This window comes from Trichogramma pretiosum, unplaced genomic scaffold, assembly GCF_000599845.2.
Source record: "Trichogramma pretiosum strain Unisexual culture from Peru unplaced genomic scaffold, Tpre_2.0 scaffold19, whole genome shotgun sequence".
NCBI lineage: Eukaryota > Metazoa > Arthropoda > Insecta > Hymenoptera > Trichogrammatidae > Trichogramma > Trichogramma pretiosum.
In genome coordinates, this window is record NW_019641707.1 from 1,266,516 (window position 1) to 1,283,644 (window position 17,129).

The 17,129-nt window shown below is 37.5% G+C and overlaps 4 protein-coding genes across 5 annotated transcripts in view; 2 read left to right on the forward strand and 2 right to left on the reverse strand.

The window, feature by feature from the left end:
- Positions 1–176: 176 nt before the first annotated feature.
- LOC106650913 (CDP-diacylglycerol--inositol 3-phosphatidyltransferase) lies at positions 177–3,988 on the forward strand. Of its 2 annotated transcripts, none has more exons than XM_014369183.2 (5): positions 177–399; positions 1,803–1,950; positions 2,326–2,614; positions 2,692–2,855; positions 2,950–3,988. In XM_014369183.2, the coding sequence occupies exons 2-5, from the start codon at positions 1,905–1,907 to the stop codon at positions 3,102–3,104; spliced, it is 654 nt and encodes a 217-aa protein (XP_014224669.1). In that variant the 5' UTR covers positions 177–399; positions 1,803–1,904; the 3' UTR covers positions 3,105–3,988. The 2 variants fall into 2 exon arrangements, with proteins under 2 accessions (XP_014224669.1, XP_014224668.1); XM_014369182.2 differs by lacking the exon at positions 177–399 and adding an exon at positions 1,478–1,664.
- Positions 3,989–5,756: 1,768 nt separating this feature from the next.
- Positions 5,757–8,181, reverse strand: LOC106650883 (leucine-rich repeat-containing protein 47-like). Its single transcript, XM_014369133.2, has 5 exons — positions 8,123–8,181; positions 7,312–7,948; positions 6,766–7,245; positions 6,359–6,686; positions 5,757–6,274 (listed from the first exon to the last, which is right to left on the reverse strand). The coding sequence occupies exons 2-5, from the start codon at positions 7,892–7,894 to the stop codon at positions 6,073–6,075; spliced, it is 1,593 nt and encodes a 530-aa protein (XP_014224619.1). The 5' UTR covers positions 7,895–7,948; positions 8,123–8,181; the 3' UTR covers positions 5,757–6,072.
- A 2,767-nt stretch (positions 8,182–10,948) lies between these two features.
- LOC106650783 (zinc metalloproteinase nas-13) lies at positions 10,949–12,282 on the forward strand. Its single transcript, XM_023463109.1, has 4 exons — positions 10,949–11,168; positions 11,506–11,811; positions 11,952–12,085; positions 12,154–12,282. The coding sequence occupies exons 1-4, from the start codon at positions 10,949–10,951 to the stop codon at positions 12,280–12,282; spliced, it is 789 nt and encodes a 262-aa protein (XP_023318877.1).
- A 1,699-nt stretch (positions 12,283–13,981) lies between these two features.
- Positions 13,982–17,129, reverse strand: part of LOC106650785 (glucose dehydrogenase [FAD, quinone]) — a 29,171-nt gene continuing 26,023 nt past the window's right edge. Inside the window, exons 7-8 of the mRNA XM_014368985.2 lie at positions 15,082–15,409; positions 13,982–14,294 (exon numbers count right to left, since the gene is read on the reverse strand). Coding sequence (XP_014224471.1) covers positions 13,982–14,294; positions 15,082–15,409 — 641 coding nt within the window. The remainder of the gene's footprint in view (positions 14,295–15,081; positions 15,410–17,129) is intronic.

Genomic DNA, 17,129 nt, shown 5'->3' on the forward strand with positions numbered 1-17,129 from the left:
ATACTACGAGCGAGCAAAGGTGTCCGCGCCTCGACAGCCCGCACACGCGCACTCACACACATTTTGCGCGGAGTCTCGCTCGCGCTCGCGCCAGTCTCGAGGCAGCGAGCTAATACGGCAAGCACACCGTAGCTTATACCTATATATCTACCGAAGGGGCTGATTTACGCTGCCTTGTGTAGTAGGCTCGCGCGCACGCACAAATGTCTGCATAATTCGTTTTCGCGCGAGTAATGCCAGTCAGCTCCGTGCGTTTGTATGTGTGCATTGCATATAGGTACATAGAATAGCTTGAGCAAATTCGTCTATATATTTGTCGCTCTGCAGAACAGAAAGATATCGTTTTAAATTTAAGCGGCAAAAAGGGCCCAAGCACTGTCTTATTGATACAAGAGTAAGGTACGTTTTTGTCTCTCATATTTAAAACGTTGCCTTTCTGTGGTGACGAGCTTTGCGAGATATAACGGCGCAACTTGACGATTGCGACGAGCTTTTTATGTTTTTTGTTTTCATTAACTTTCATCCAGATCGTAGCTTAATGCTGAGCATACTCAACTGACGGCTACTCGTTTTACGTAATTCATCATGAGATCGGGTGAAACAATTTTATATCAAAACGACTTATCGCGAAAACATATATCAAAATACATCACAGAGCGAGTCATAAATAACGATGAAAGCAGCTCCTGTGTATGCGTCGAAGGTCCTTCGTATATCGAAGTGCAGAATATACCGATCGATAAAGCCTCAGCTCGGTACAAACATAGACCACAGTCGCGCAAGCTGTGTCATCTTGGCGCAGGTGCATCCTGCGATGAGCGTATAACGTATGTACATCATCGCGGACGCGTACAATTCATGCTGCATTATAATTCACGCAATCGAATCGATTGTTTATTTACATAATATACGTACCATTAAATCGCTTCGTCTTAAAATATACGTCAATGATTCCTTCGCCATGCGAGGATTCACCACCACCCATGGATGAGCGCGCCAAAATTAAGCAGTAGAGATCCAATGGAGCAAAGTACAAAGGGAGCCGAGGGCCTTCGCCATTCGCGCTCCAAGGTTAACGGCTGTTGTTGGCTTAGAAAATGAAGGGGTTGACTACGAGAGCCACTAGGGATAATAGCGATCGATGATTTTGACAAAGAATAACCCGATGCCTATTCTGCGAGAGCAACAAGAAACCTAACATCTGGCATTCGACGATTATATGAGAAAATCGATCATTGATTTTTAATACCCACTTACAAAGGCAGATTAGCGACTTCCGCGTCTACATACAACGAACTCGTTTAGCTCGAATAAATGGTATTTTTCGCAGTGATAAACTATTCGTTCAAAATTGACCGTAAAATCCACAAAACGAACACACGCAAAATCGTGTTCCGCTTCACGGAAAAATGGCTGGTCAATAATAATCAAGTACATTTTGTATTCCAGCACGAGCTTTTACTCTCTGTGTGTCAGTGTGTCTGGAGACTTTTTTGCGAGTCGGATGCGCACGCACATAGTCGAACTAGCAGACGAGCTGACGCGTATAATCGAGCACTTCATATACCCGCGCTGCCAGATCGCTTTCGTATACACAATCTCTCTCTGGCAGAGGGGCTTCTTCGTGTCCTTATCGTTCCTAACAAAAAACATCTTTCGAGTGGGTAAGAAGCGTCTCGCAATTGTGATAAACTAACGATAATAGCGATGGTCGATATCTTGAACGAATGAGCTTGAGTTTGATCCAGAAAAGTGTAACTTTTGGACGCGGAGTTTTAATACGTATGCATTATTTGTTCCAGCTACCTTTCTTCGCTTCTGTGTTTGTGATATATATAGGTATACTCGGAGGAAGTGTGACGCAGAGTTTTCCGAGTTGAATTGAATAAATCAAGGGACAAAAGATGACGGAAACCGAGAATATCTTCCTTTTCGTGCCAAACATTATCGGTATGTTTATTAAGTTTATTAGCTTATTAAATCATCTCTTAATCAAATGCTGATTCAGATTTATACAAATTTTAATTTGATTAGTTCTAAGAATATTCGAATATAGAACTACTTTATTTACGTTTCATTTACGGGAACCAATTAAAATTTAGTAAAATCTGATGGTAGACTTAATCAAATGATAAAATAAATGTATTGGTGAGCATTCAGGATATAATAGGTGGGGCATTTGAAGGACTTCATTTATATTGATTCAAGTTTTGTATAGCTATAGTTTTATGTAATACTATTCGTGTACAATGATCACAATTTTTAAAATTTTAAATAAATATTTGTTAAGTGCACTAAATCATTATTTCTCTATTATATTGACAGGTTTTGGAAGAGTTATTTTGGCACTGATATCATTCTATTTCATGCCAACCCATTATGCCATTGCTGCATGGTGTTACATTATCAGTGCTTTATTGGATGCAGTTGATGGGCATGCAGCAAGATACTTCAATCAAGGAACCAAGTTTGGTGGAATGCTTGACCAACTTACTGATAGAGCAGGCACTATGTGTCTCCTCGTAACCCTTGCTCAATTTTATCCAGAATGGACTTTTTGGTTTCAAATAAGCATGACAATTGACATCGTTTGTCATTGGATTTATTTGCACACGTAAGTGGTTTTATTAAAATTTTAAACTTCACTGTATTAATAATAAAACATTATTAATCACTTAAATTAACATACAGGACCGTTTTACAAGGAAAAACAAGCCATAAGTTTATTGATATGGCTGAAAATCCAATCATGAATATATATTACACTAATCGACCAGTTTTATTCTTCATGTGTGCTGGCAATGAAGCATTCTACGCAGCTCTGTACTTATTACATTTTACTGAAGGACCTGTATGTGAGTATCAATAAATGATATTTTTGGTAACAATGAAAAAATTTTAAATATATTTGAAACTACATATTTTAAATTAATAATATTTTTATTTCAGTGATTGGTATAAGTTTATTCAGAGCAGTTGCTTACTTGTCAGCACCTATAGCAATTGTGAAAGCTTTAATATCTATACTCCATGGTTATGTAGCATGCATAAATTTGAGTATAATTGATGTAAAAGAGAGAGAAGCCCTTCGCAAAGCTAAATAAATTATATTTTGAATTGACTTCCAACTTGCTAGTCAAGATAAATGTGATCAGATAATCATATACAAAAAGACTTTGATGTTAACCTATGTTCCAATCAAGTAGTACTGTCAAAATTCTTTTAACAGTATATTCACATATAAAATCTGGTCCTAGAAACAATTGTCTTCACAGTAATTAAAATATATACAATGCAGGTCATTGGTGAATAAAAATTTGACTCTGTAATATTAATATCCATTTCAAAGAATATCTTTTATTTTAAAAGATTTTTTATTTAAAAGATGACAACTAGCAATTATGTTGGTAAAATGTATATTTTTTCAACCTAATGACATTTAGATCAATTACATAAATGCAGAAGTAGTTTCTTTGCAAAAAGAAAAATGCAGTATCATTGTCTGCAAAAGTGAACCTACAAAATTGTTATGTAAGAAGTACTTTCAAAGACTTACTTATATTGATGTATTACAGATAAATGGATCTCAATTTTCAAAACAAATAACCATTCCAAAAGAATGTTTTATTTTATATTTTTCTACCAAATTGTAATACTCAATACAAATATTTGCCAAATGGTTACCAATTAATTATCTTTGAAGTACTTCCAGAAATCTGTAATTTTATTTATGTTGAAGCAGAATATTTTTAAATAGAGAAATTATTTTCATAATTGACCTCAAGAATTACACTTTCACAAATATTGTGAAAAATTACTGTAAATTGAGAAAAATATATTTAATCAGGTCTAACAATATCTTACTTTTATGCTAAATATTTTTTAGCACAACTTATTGATTTTTGTTCATTAACTTTAATTATTGTAGTGTTAAGTATTACTTAATTAGATGTTCCTTCAATCAGAATAAAAATATGCGCTAATTAAACAAGAATTAATTAATTTTTTTAGAAATGAGAAACTGCAGAATTAATTAAAAATTAAAAAAGTTAATTTTGCAAAGTACCATGATATCAAGAAAAGTAAAGTTCAAAGATAAGACGTCGGAAAAAAGGTTTTATAATTACGTCAAAAGAAAATTCACCTGCGTGTGACGGGAAAACAGAAAGCACAAGAGAAAGCAGAGCAATTAATCGCATGTCAGAAATACAGTGTACCATCCTCAATACATTCAACAAGTTAGCCTCCGGGTACTGTTCGTGCTATCTGTCGTTTATACAAATGCGGAACCGTAAAATCGTTCATCATTTGCAACGAGCGCGTGTACATCAATTTTAACATTACGCCTGTAGAAATACTCATGTCAATCGAAGAAAACAAATTACGTAAAGTTGCACATGTCATTACATGACGTTCTGCAAAAAAAAAGAACAATGCTGAAAAAATATCAAGTAAAATCGCGCTCGATTCGGTACGTTCTTTGGTCAAAACCATAAGCTCGATTCAAATTTACTAGTGGTTTTGAATTATAAAGAATAAATAACACACGATTATTAAAAAAATCTATACTAAAAATGCAAGCTTCGACAGAGCTGTTAGCTGATCAGACAAACCTTAACGATCGAACATTAATTTGCATCCATACGTTTATGAATTTTATCTACAATATATGCGTATGAGCATGGATACATAATACAGCAACGGCTCAAAATTCGGCTGCACTGATTCTAGCGATACAATCGCAAAAATCTACCGTCGTAAATGGGATAACCCTATGATCGTTACTAAGCGGGGTGGACTGATCTTCCTTAAGGGTAATTTAATAAAAAATAATAACAACAATAATATCGGCTACTAACCTCAAAATTGAGAATTTTGATGATCGACCGCCACCCTTCTCGCTAGAGATATATCTGCACACAATACACAATCACTGCCACTGCCAGTCATGTTTCAGCGCCAAACGCCATCTTACATATTCAAACATAGCGCAACTTGCACTTGCCTATGCTGCCTACGCGCTGCTGTCAATATAGCCGTATGTACACCTGCGATTTATGGAACGGAACTCGCTGAGTACTACTGCGAGATTACTATTTATAGTTACCATTAAACAATATTAAGTTATAGTCAAAAAAAGTCAACAACAAATAAAACTCATTTTTTGCGAATTGAAACCATAAAAGTCGGCTTAGTGTTTGAAAAAGTGCAGATTATCAACGGTTGTGACAATTGAGAGATTCAAATTTTTGGAACGCGTTACTCCTATTGAATGATCATCGCGTTATCGGTTTACCAGTTGACGCGATCGTTTTTAACGAAATCAAATGTATCGTTTACTTCTAAATACCTCTAATGTCTATAATTCTATAGACGTTTTTTATAATGCGCTAATCGTAATAGTGAAAATATCATTTTTACCGCCAAAAAATCGAATAACGGCTTTGTATCAAATTCAGTGCACTATGCGACGTTCAGCCCACTCGGTGATCGCAGTTACAAGTTATACTTCAAGTGTAAGTTTTATTTACTTGTTTTTTTATGAATGATCAGAATTGTATATGGTTCATAATTTTGTGTGACTAAATACTACCATTGAAAAGGTAACACATTCTATGGCTAATGATACATCAATTTCACAATTTTTGATCTCAAATGACACTATCACACTATTTTTTCTGGAGAATTAATTTTATCTATATTTTTTATGAGGAAAAATATTATAAAGAATAATTAATCTTGAAATGTTTCTGTTCACTTTATTTTCACAATTAGTGACTAACATGCAAATACAAGTTGTTGTATAATTGAATTTTACTCACTCTTGTTTCTATTACTTTATATTCTTTTAATATAAAAGAAATTTATATCATTTATAAAAATGTCTCACCTGTCTTGATTAATGTTCAAACTTTTTGTGCTATAAATCTGCAGGTACCATTTTTGGATTTATATATAAATTTAATTCATTGATTACTAACAAAAATAAGAATATAAAAACTCATCTCTTTTAAGTCATTGAGATTTCAAAAAATATATTTTCAATATTAACTAAACAATAATATGAATCAATTATTCACGTGATACAATTATATTTTTATCTTCATATTGTACATCTGTTCTTGATGGATAAACTGATTTCATATTACCCTCAAGATCAACTATTTTTACTTGCTCAACAAGTAACTCATGATATTTGTCTTGATCATCATTTTGATTTTGGCAACCAAGACCTTGTAAAACCATTTCTCTCAGCAGTTCATCTAGTACTTTCCTATAAAAATTAATGGAGGGCTTATTTACTGGAACTTTAATAGATTTCAAGATATTATTCGTCAAAAGTTAGTGATTGACTTACTTGCAAGTTTGCTGGTTCATTGCGCTAGTTACTTCAACAAACATAGTTGTGGTATTAGCAGACATTTTCGTAATATCACTATTAGTTATAGGAGGAAACGAGATGACTTGATTCTTGCTATCTTCTAAACAAGGGTAAAGTGGTTTTCCTTCTAATAAGTATAAATACTTATGTATTCCAGAATAAACATTACGTTTCTTTTCTCTACGTAAGTTATCTGCTTCAGTTTGAAGTTGCTTGAACAAAGCAGCACCAGAATACGTTTTTGTGCGCATAAGGGGAATAATTTTTACATCATTAGGAGGTTTTGCAGTGTAAGTTAAATCTCCTGAATTAAAAAAATATTTGATAAGAAATCAAGAAATTAATAAGTTAACACTTTTGATAAAAAAATGAAAAATTCATACCTGGAACAAGTAAGTCAAAATCATGAGTAGCCAAAGTTGCAGCATTTCTTTTCTCACAAACTGACTCATGGAGTTTTGTTTGTAACTGAATAAATTTTTTGAATGATTCTTCAGTAAATTTCAAATTTTTAACAATGCAAGCCAAGATATGTGGCCTGACTGATTTAACATGATCTGAGACTTTTATTACAGGAATATTATCAGATACTTTTAAAATGTGTAACTTGTGCGCACATGTCTCAATATCAGAATTGGTATTTTCACATTCTGAACTTTTCCTGCCTTTTTTTCCTTTCTTAGATTTGTTTGTAGCATTACCAGATGAATTACCAACTTTTGAGCAGTGTTGTCTCACATAATCAATGACTTGCTTTGTACGACATTGATCAATCAATTTAGATAGTCTTTTATCTGTGAGACTATTTCCTTTCAGATTCAAATCTTTCAACTTTGAACAATCTGCTAATTCTCCAGGAACAACTAAAAAAGTCATACCTTGATTAATTTCTGAATAATTTTGAAAAAAAAATAATATTCAATAATTACCTGATATTTTATTGTTTCCCAAATCTAGCACTTTCAATACTGGTAAGACACTTATATTAAATGGTATATCTTTGATCAAGTTATCATTCAATTTAATTTCTGACAAGTGAACCAGTTCAGCGTGACAAATGTCTGGAAAAATTTCCAATTTGTTGTGCGACAAGTCAATGACTGAAAGTTTTGTATTCAAAATTTGAGGTGGCAATGAAGTTAGAAGATTAGATCCAAAACTTAATGTTGTCAATGATGGTAAATTAGATAATTCTTCTGGTAGATTTTCTAGCTTGTTTCTTGAACAATCCAAAACTTTGAGTTTACTTAATTTACTTATAGAAGCTGGTAATTTTTTTATTTGATTCGAATGCAAAACCAAGTTGGTGAGATTTTCTAGTTTTCCTATTTCTTCTGGGACTTCTTCGAGGCAAGTATGATCAATATTTAAATAATTAATGCCTTCCAAATTAAAGAGTTCTGGGTCCAGGCCATTAGCAGCAATTTTTTCCGAAATATGATTTCCAGTTAATTTGAGTTCATGCCTGTTTTCTTTCTTGACTTGTGCAATTTCGTGCCACGATTCAGCCATTTCACAAAATAAAATCTGTTAGTTCTGGAGTAGACAAAGGTTTTAATGTTTACCCTGAAAGAATACGGAGGTTAAAGTGACTGAGATGATACCAAATTGATACATGAATTCTTTTGAGAATTGGTCAAGCTGTAAATCATAAGATAAACGAGAAAGCCTACTCATCAATGTTTTATTTGCACAGTAATTTTAAGCATGACACTGATAAGCAATATAGTTTTTTAATACCTTAGTAATAGATGTGCAGTGTTTATTGCGGTAGACTTAGTCAGCGCCGCAATACTGAGCATCTCCCCGTGTTTTGCAATTTTTAGCATCAACTCATCACCGGTTTACCGACAGATGTCGCTAACAGTTTGTATGCTTCGGTCTTTTGCCAATTGCCAAAGGGCTACCGGCTAAGTGTGCGTTAGCGACATGCGACTCGATCTTTACAATTATCCAAAGTTAATCATTTCGAGTAACAAGTATTTTCTAGCTTCCAAAAAGTTACACTTTCAAGTATAACCAAGTTTTGATAAATACCCATGACCAAGCACACGATTAGATTATTTTTTTCGCTATGTCATATCCGCGTAATACTCGATTGCTATGGCAAATGTGCACCAGTAAAATGTAGCTAATTTTCTGTTCTTCCAATTAGCCCTTATATGCAGTAAAATGAAACGTAGTAAATTAGGTTTTTCATACAGTTGAAAAATATTTTTCGTGCATGAAAATTGTCAATATTTGTTGGTATTTAAACAATTTTCCATGCAAGAGGAATAATTTCATGTATACATTGCACCTGAATGGCCTTTTCCCTCGAAAAAAGTATTTTAAAGATTGATGCGTTCATCTTTCTTTAATGATTACTTATAATCCTCCAATGTTTTTCTCTGTTGAACCGTGACATAGAAAGAAAGATAATTGATTTTCTCAATTGAATATTTCAATTTAACTTGCGGAGCACTTAAACTTATTATCCATTTCTTTAGCCATTTTTCTCTCGAAGACTCCTTTTTGTTCCGTAGTGTTTTTCCTACTTTTGTTTACCTCAAAGATTTTCTTACTTTGAGCGAAATAAAAACTTGTGTCTTTCTTTTTGAGCTATCAAAGAAAAATATAAAAGATAGACATTATATAATTGTAGTCTTACTTTTTTATCCGAAAACATTCTTTCAAAGAAACGATTTGCGAGATGAAAATTAATTAAATGTCTAAAACAAAATATTTTCTCGAAGAAGAAATCTTCGACGAGGTAAATCACGAGTCTTCTAGCAGACGCTTTTTATCTATACGACAATAAATATTTGGTAGTGTCTGCGCTACTTGAGCGTCAAAATGTTTGCTTTTCTCCCTCTTTGTCCCAACTTTGGGTAGTAATTACCATACGGAAGTGGCGCGAAGAGAATTTGCAAACCGTTTTATAAATATTCACGTTTTAGTACGATCTCCGTGAATATTTATATTGGCGCGCACAGAGACTACGCCTGAAACCGACAGTGCGCCGACAATTAAGGAAGCACTCTTTTATCAAGCGTTTTTCTCCTTCCTCGGAGAAGAGTGAGCCAAAGTGCCGAGAAAGAGGTAAAAACTATAGACTGACGGATTAGTGTGTCGATCGATCGATTGCGCATACGGACGAAAAAATAATAAGAGCGAAAGAAAAAACACCGAGCTAAGCGGCTATGGAGTAAAACCTCAGTATAATCGCGATATTTTTTTATTATTGTTTGGTTTTTTAATTTTTTATTCATAGCCTCGCAAATCCTTGAATATTAATGCATTTTTTTAAGTTCGTAGCAGAAAATATTCTTTTTACTTCGTGAATGGTTTCCTTTGTACACGTTCGCTTTTCAGTCCTACAAAATCATAGGTAATCAACCTAGAAGTGAAATTATGTTCAATTTTGTATATGAATTGAAGCACTTCTATTTGCTGGTGACAACGTAAACGAATACACCCATAAACTACTTAGATACGAGCTGCGTGGATAAAATTACAAATAACTTGATCGGAATAATCTGAGTGCAAACAAAAAAAGTTTCGAAAAATGTGTCATGTGCGTCGATGGAGAATGCACTTCCTCGATGTGCGATAAACGTCACATTTCGTCGTTACGTTCAAACTGTCAGTCAGTTATAAAATCGAAATAGGACGACACTTGCAACATCGATCGAGTGAATCTGAGAGTTCATCTGGGTGCAAACACGCGTACGTGTGTGTGTGTGTGTGTGTGTGTGTGCGAGTGAGTGTGTACGTATATATATGTGGGCGGTGGTGTTTGCGCCTCGCTGATGTTGCGAGAATTGGCAAAGGTGAGGTCCTCGTGTCCGAGAGCAGCCGTTTCGCTCGCTTGAACGCCCCATACGTTTAGAGCTGTCTTATATAGTCAACTGGTGTGCATTTGGGAAGCTTGCCAACGGTAAGTGTTATATACGTCGGGGCACTCACGAGTAACTACATTTATTTTTTATACCGTATACAGGGATCGATTTCCGAGGGATTCTGCGTCCGCATGATAAACGATGCAGTTAAGGCAACCTTTCGTTGCTGCAACGCGTTTGACCTGTTTTTCTTACAAAAATTTACACTTTTTCACGTTTAACTTGAACTTTTACTTTTGATAAATATTTCGCGACTATTCAAGAATTGGACACTTATTTGAAATTTTTGAAAATCAAATAACTACTCGACCGTTTGAAATAAAAGTGCTCCACACGAAGTAAGTAATAAAGGAGAGAAAAAATGTTTGCACAAGATGAAAAAGTGAAAAAAAATTGACTTCGAACTACGTTGATTGCAGGGTTTGAAATGGAATTCACTCGAATCAACGCGTTGTCAGTTCTGGCAGCGCTTCTATTACTGTCAAATCCGTCGCACTGCCTCGACCGTGAATACCGCCTTTCTAACACCAATCCCTCAGTACTACGGTCCAGTTCGCGTTACAATTTCTTCTCCATCGAAGTTCAGCAGCAGCGAGATCCAAATTGGAAATCCAATCGAGACTACTCGATCGATGCCTCGTTTGAAACCGAGGCTGACGATTATTTAACGAGTCGACTCGCGCAGATGCAAACACGCCGGGCGCTGTTTCGTTTGCCCGACTACGCTGATACGGGCGTAAGAGTGGCGAACTGGCACGAAGACACGGACGCGAATCCCGAGGAACTCGGCGACTACGTCGAAGGCGATATACTCTATCCGCCGACTATGGCTCGCAACGGACTGAAAAGTTTGAGCGCCCGATGGCCCGACGCCGTTGTCCCGTACGCCATCAGTCCTCGTTTCAGTGAGTGATACTTGATCCTTACGCATATAACGTCGAGCTCATAAAACCAACTTGATATTTCAATATCGGCTTACCATAATGTCTCTCTTTGCGCGGAATTATGAATTATTTTATTTTTTCTAAAAAAAACAGCTCCCATTTTAAATGGAAGTATGGTTTGTACTTGGGAAATGTACGTAAATCGCATTTTCCAGTACTTGGACAATTCAATCAATTTTTTAATGAACGTATAACGTTTTCGAGAGCGCTGAATAAGTGAATATTGAACTGAAATTAAGATGTCGTATTATAAATGAAACGAAATATTCGCTGAGATAAAATAATTAAATTGCATCAGACGAAACACAGCGAGGAATCATCTTCGCAGCCATGAATGACTTCCATCAGCAAACGTGCGTCAGATTTAAGCCCTACTCGGGCAAGGAATCGGACTTTTCGAATTTAACAGCTGGAAAAAGCGGCTGCTGGAGCAGCGTCGGTCGAATCGGCGGACGCCAAGACGTCAATCTTCAAGCGCCCAGCTGTGTACAGAAAAAAGGCACGGTCCTGCACGAGCTCATGCACGCGCTCGGATTTCTTCACGAGCACAGCCGCTACGAACGTGACGATTACGTTGAGATCAACTGGAAAAATATAAAATCCGGTAAGTATGTCCTGTGTGAACTTTTTTCTCGTACGAATTTCGTACTCTCGAAATTACAACTTTATGGAATGGAAACGTAGTTATTTATTTGATCGCGTCATATTTTCTTCATTTTGAGTTTTCTCGTAAATCACTCACAGGTAGAGAGACTAATTTTGAAAAGTCAAATCGTAAGGCCACTTTCGCTCTCGGCGTTGGTTACGACTACGGTAGTATTTTGCACTATTCGTCACGTGCATTTTCTCACAACGGAAAACCAACTATAAGGTCCACGGTAAGTTAGATCGAACTGCGGCGGAGTATCTTAAATCTCGTTTCATTTGTAACTATTTTTTTTTCCAGGATCGCGAGGGACTTTTTGGATTTTTCAAGGATTTTTTCAACGTAAAAGAAAAAAAACTAGGACAGCGAGAAGAACTCAGCTCCAAGGACATAAAGAAAATTCGTAAAATGTACAAGTGTTACAGATGATTTATTTTGTAATTTTTTGATAAAATATTTTTCTATAGAATTAATATGATAAACTGTAGATGTTGAATATATATTTACTTAGAAAAATTGTACATATTTCGTAATAAACATTTTAATCATGATTACTATTACTTTTGATATAAACAGTATATCTTATAATTTTAAATAGAAACTAGCAACCGTATTTTTTATAGATATTTTTACAATTTATCTATATTTAATAATTATTATTATATTACACTTATCTTAAGGTAGTAAATTACATTCGTAAAATCTATAATGTTCATGAAAATACGGAATTCTCTTTTTGAATTTAAAAATATATATTTTAGCGATGTAAGATAAATTTACTTTTCAACCAATGTTATTATCTGGAAAGTATAAAAACATTAGTCTGTTTCAACTTTAACCTCTTGATATTTTTCCTTATCAGAAGCAGTTGATATACGGAACTTGAGACAGATTTCAATGATAAATTACCTCTCTAAAGGCAAAATTTGATTTATGACAATTATAGACGTGACTTTTGTGTCATTTCTAAAGTACATGATCATATTCTCACAAGCAATAGAAAAGAAATCATTTGTCTTCCATTCATCATTAAATATCTTGCATGTAATATGAATTCAGTGCCATTATAGATACATTATTCTCTTAAAAATAGGCTTGGAGCCAATAAACAGGGCTTACTCTGTCTGGTTGAGCTTTTTATTGGAAATCGAAGAGCACCAGTAGCACTTGAGCGATAAAAAATGCAATTTCTTACATTGTCATTTTTTCGCAGTTTTAAGAGAAATCTGATCATCATGCAAAATGGTAAACGAGCAACATGAATATATTAAAAAAATCAAAGTAGTAATCGAAATTGCATCAGTGAGGAAAGCTTCTTTCAGTTCAGCCTTGATACGAGTATTTTATTATGAATTTACAACATAAATTCGCAATAAAATTTATCTATTCGTAACTGTATTAATAGTGTATTTGAAATGGTAACATTTGATTGTGGCATGTAAAAGTGAATGGTGCGCATTTGACGAGAGCTCGTAATTTTATATATTGGAATACGGCAGTTATAAATGTTAACGAGCTGCGCGGCAAAATTTTTCGAGCATTGCAAGTATGACGAAGTACTTGCATTGTACGATACACGCAGGCACGAAGTAAAATTATCGACGCAGATTCAACATTTTTCACCGAATGCGGCTTTTTCACTTTTGCGTATATGTAGTTCAAAATTGCACTCCTACACTGGAAAAGAAGTTACTCGGATAAAAACTTGGGATTTTTACGTCTGGTTTCACGTTTTTTTACTTCAATCGATGGTTTATCAGTATCAGATAATCGTTACGATGTCTGTATTTCACGTAGCGAAGTGTAAGCCAGAATGCAGAGTTGCTCGCGATATGCTTTCGATTCGTACGCGCGATACATGTGCGGTATAAAATAGGTCAAACTATTTGAAAAGGTATTTTTTCTCTCTCTCTCTCTCTCTCTGTTTCTCTCAATTTTATGTATACGTACAGCCGCGCAATCGTAGAATGTGTTTTCGTGTGCGTGTTTGTGTATGTGTGTGAGCGAACGAACAAACGCACGAGTTGACACGCGCATTTTACCATTGATCGATCATTTAAACTAAAAAACTAGTATACCCTTTTGCTGATGCATGCATGGCTGCTCCGTCTCTCTGTCTTTCTCTCTCTCAAACGAGCCACGTCCTCTTGATAAAATCAGCCGCTCGCTCGCCGATCATGATGGCCGGTGCGTTGGTGTTGCCCGAGGGTACGCGCGGCATGATGCTCGTGTCGGCCACCCTGACGTTCTGCACGCCTCGGACGCGCAACTGATGATCCACCACCGACAACGGATCGTCAGCCGGGCCCATCTTGCAGGATCCGGCCTGGTGGTTCTCCGGCGCGGTGTCGTGCTTGATGGCGCACTCCCAGTAAGCGTCGCAGCCGAATTTCAGGTGCTCGCAATTCTTCACCGGCGTCCGATCGAGCTCGAAGCCATACCTATTGTACAAACAAGTTTGCAATGAACAGAAAAGCCTTCGGAGATGCGCGTCGAGAGCAAAAGTTACTAATAAATGGTATTCGAGGAAAATTAGCCCAGATGAGTAGGGGGATGATAATATAAATATCGCTATCAGGATGTTTGCCGTTAAAGTCGTACTTGAATTTAAAAGTTTTACGAGCTCCACGCCAAGTTTATATCAAACTTTCGAAAAGTTTCGCTCCATTAGTATTTGGAGATTCTCTCTCTCCTCCTCCTCCTCCTTCTGCTCCCGCGTATACCTTTGACTAAACAACAAAGGTGAATAGACATCTCGGTGGTTTATCCACCGCCTTCTTGGCTTTGATCAAATAAACACGTTCACGAGAATTATTGGTTTTCGCGCGCGCGCGCTAAGACTCGAGCTCGGAACCACGAGCATTTAAATTCAAATAAGGCGCATAGGATTATAGTATAGTAGCAGCCACGTCTACCGCAGCATACATGTACAACGGCGCTATTCACGGGGAACTTTCAGAATTTTCATCTGGTACATAAATCTTATCGGTTTAGCTCGCGGTATAATACTTGGATGCGGCGAGTCTAATACATATTTCAGAATTACATATATACCACGTCAATATATAGTCGAGGTATCTGTAACCTGCTGCGTGGTCTATATACGTGATGCAGTAGCGAAATACCCGTAGCATTCCGAGTTTCTCCCGGTGAACTTGATAATTTATCTATTCCATATCTACAACTTATACATGCATTGCGAGATAAAAAATGATGATTTTTCCTTACTTTTTCAGAGCCTCGGTCTTGGTGAGCGCGATGCTGAACTTGATGCCCTCGATGAGCGCTCCCACATCGTCCGGATGCGTGAGATACCTGGCGTAGATCAACGGCGGCGACAGCGGATCGTTGTTCCTGAGTCTCAGCACGCCGCGGCTCTTGGGATGCAGCAGCGTCGGTATGATCAGAATGACTCGATTTTTGCCCTTCTTCTCGCCGACCATGCCCGTCTCCGAGCAATCGGCCAGGTAGCCGCCGAAAATCAGCTGGATGTCGGGATGGTCCTCGGTGAGGTCGGCGTACTTGGTGTTGATCATCGCCGTGACCTCCGAGATTCCTGTATAAAATAACGCACGAGATTTAACGCTTATTACCCCGGCCATAATTTGAATGCAACGAATATAAATCATAATCGCGTGAGCGTGTAGCATAGACATACACACACACACACACACACATCGTGTGCACACTGTATCATATACATGTGTGTATATAACGCGTTATATAGAAAGTTTCGCATTACGCGCGGATGTATTTTCATATGGGAAGCACTGCTCTGCTGCAGTGTTCGCCTTGGGCATCGCGTAACAAATTTTACACCCGATAATAAAGTGCCAGAGCCGTAATTACTGCTTCACCTATTCAATTAGCTTTTTAGCCCCGGCGTGCCGAGCACGAGCACGAGCAGCAGCAACGTGTGCGCTTCTTACCTACCTTATATACTGCAGCGTGCGAGGCTGCAGCGCTGATATAGTTGCCCGAGTGATTGTTATATGCCTGCGCCGAACTGTAATAGCGCGAGCGTCGAGGCGCTTTCGCGCGGTAATTGTGCCGCTACGACCGCAGGCCGTTTTATTCGTCGAAATTAAAATTGGCTCTTCAAAAGTGTAGCCCACTGCGTGCGCGAGATGATTTTTCTATTATATCAATGCGTGTGCAGCGAGACTAATCTCTTTCCCGACCATGTATACGGCGAGGTGAGGAGAGAGAGGTGAAAAATTGCGCGCCCCGCTAAATTCGTATTTACGCGCAGGCGTTCTCGTGACGGCCATTTTTTCTCGTTAATCAAGGCCCAGTCGTAATGCGCGCGTATAGCGGATACATGTATACATCGGTGTGTCGTACTAATTAAACGTCGACGGGTGCGCGTGTTCGTGCCGAGTCGCGTACATATCGGTACGTGCAGTAGCGCAGCTGTACGTAGCACGTAGTAGTATAACGTTTTACCGAGCGTTGTACCCCGCGTCCGCGACGCTAAATTCAGTTTATGAGGTCTTCGGCTGTTATATAGCATTCGTCGTCGTCGTCGTCGTCGTTTGCATTTATAATACAATTACATCCCGAAAGTTGCAGTCACAGCATCCAGCAGGGGGAAGGTGGTGGAGGGTCGGGGAGGGCGAATTTACAACTTTATAATATATGCGCAGTTTAAAAGCCGACTTTATATACATGTGCGTGGACTCGTTGTGCATGCCCTCGCGCGCCGACTGTACGAGGCTAAAGTTACAAAAGTAAACAGTTTCCTGGATGTGTGCGCGATATACTACTACGCTCGTGGCGCTCGTCGAGCTTTGGCTAGATTCGTTAACTGCTGCCGCCGCTGCTGTATAAGGGACGAAAGAGAGATGCGTGCGTGATCATAAGGCAAGTCAAATATCTAAAGCAGCGGCAACCAACAGCGCGCGCCTATACGAGCGTAATTTATTCCGTGTACAGGAAGGTTGCCGCGTGTATAATGTTGATTCGAGGCGAGTTTTGTTGTCGCAAGTAGCAAAAATTGTTTCTCGCGCAACGCACTCGTGTATACTCGAGTGTGTGTGCTATGTACAGGCAAGGCCGCCCGAGACCACCATTATTATGCAGCGAATTATGCGTGCGTCGTATTATTCATTATATATATCGTAACTGCACGCGCGTACATAGCCCGCAGAGTTATGAATGAATTAGTCGATAATTTATAGGCGCGCTCGTGTCACCGAGAGTATAGTTGGCACGCAGCTTGACATAAATCTGGAATTACTTCGATATATTCGTGATTAATACTGGCTGGCGAGCGA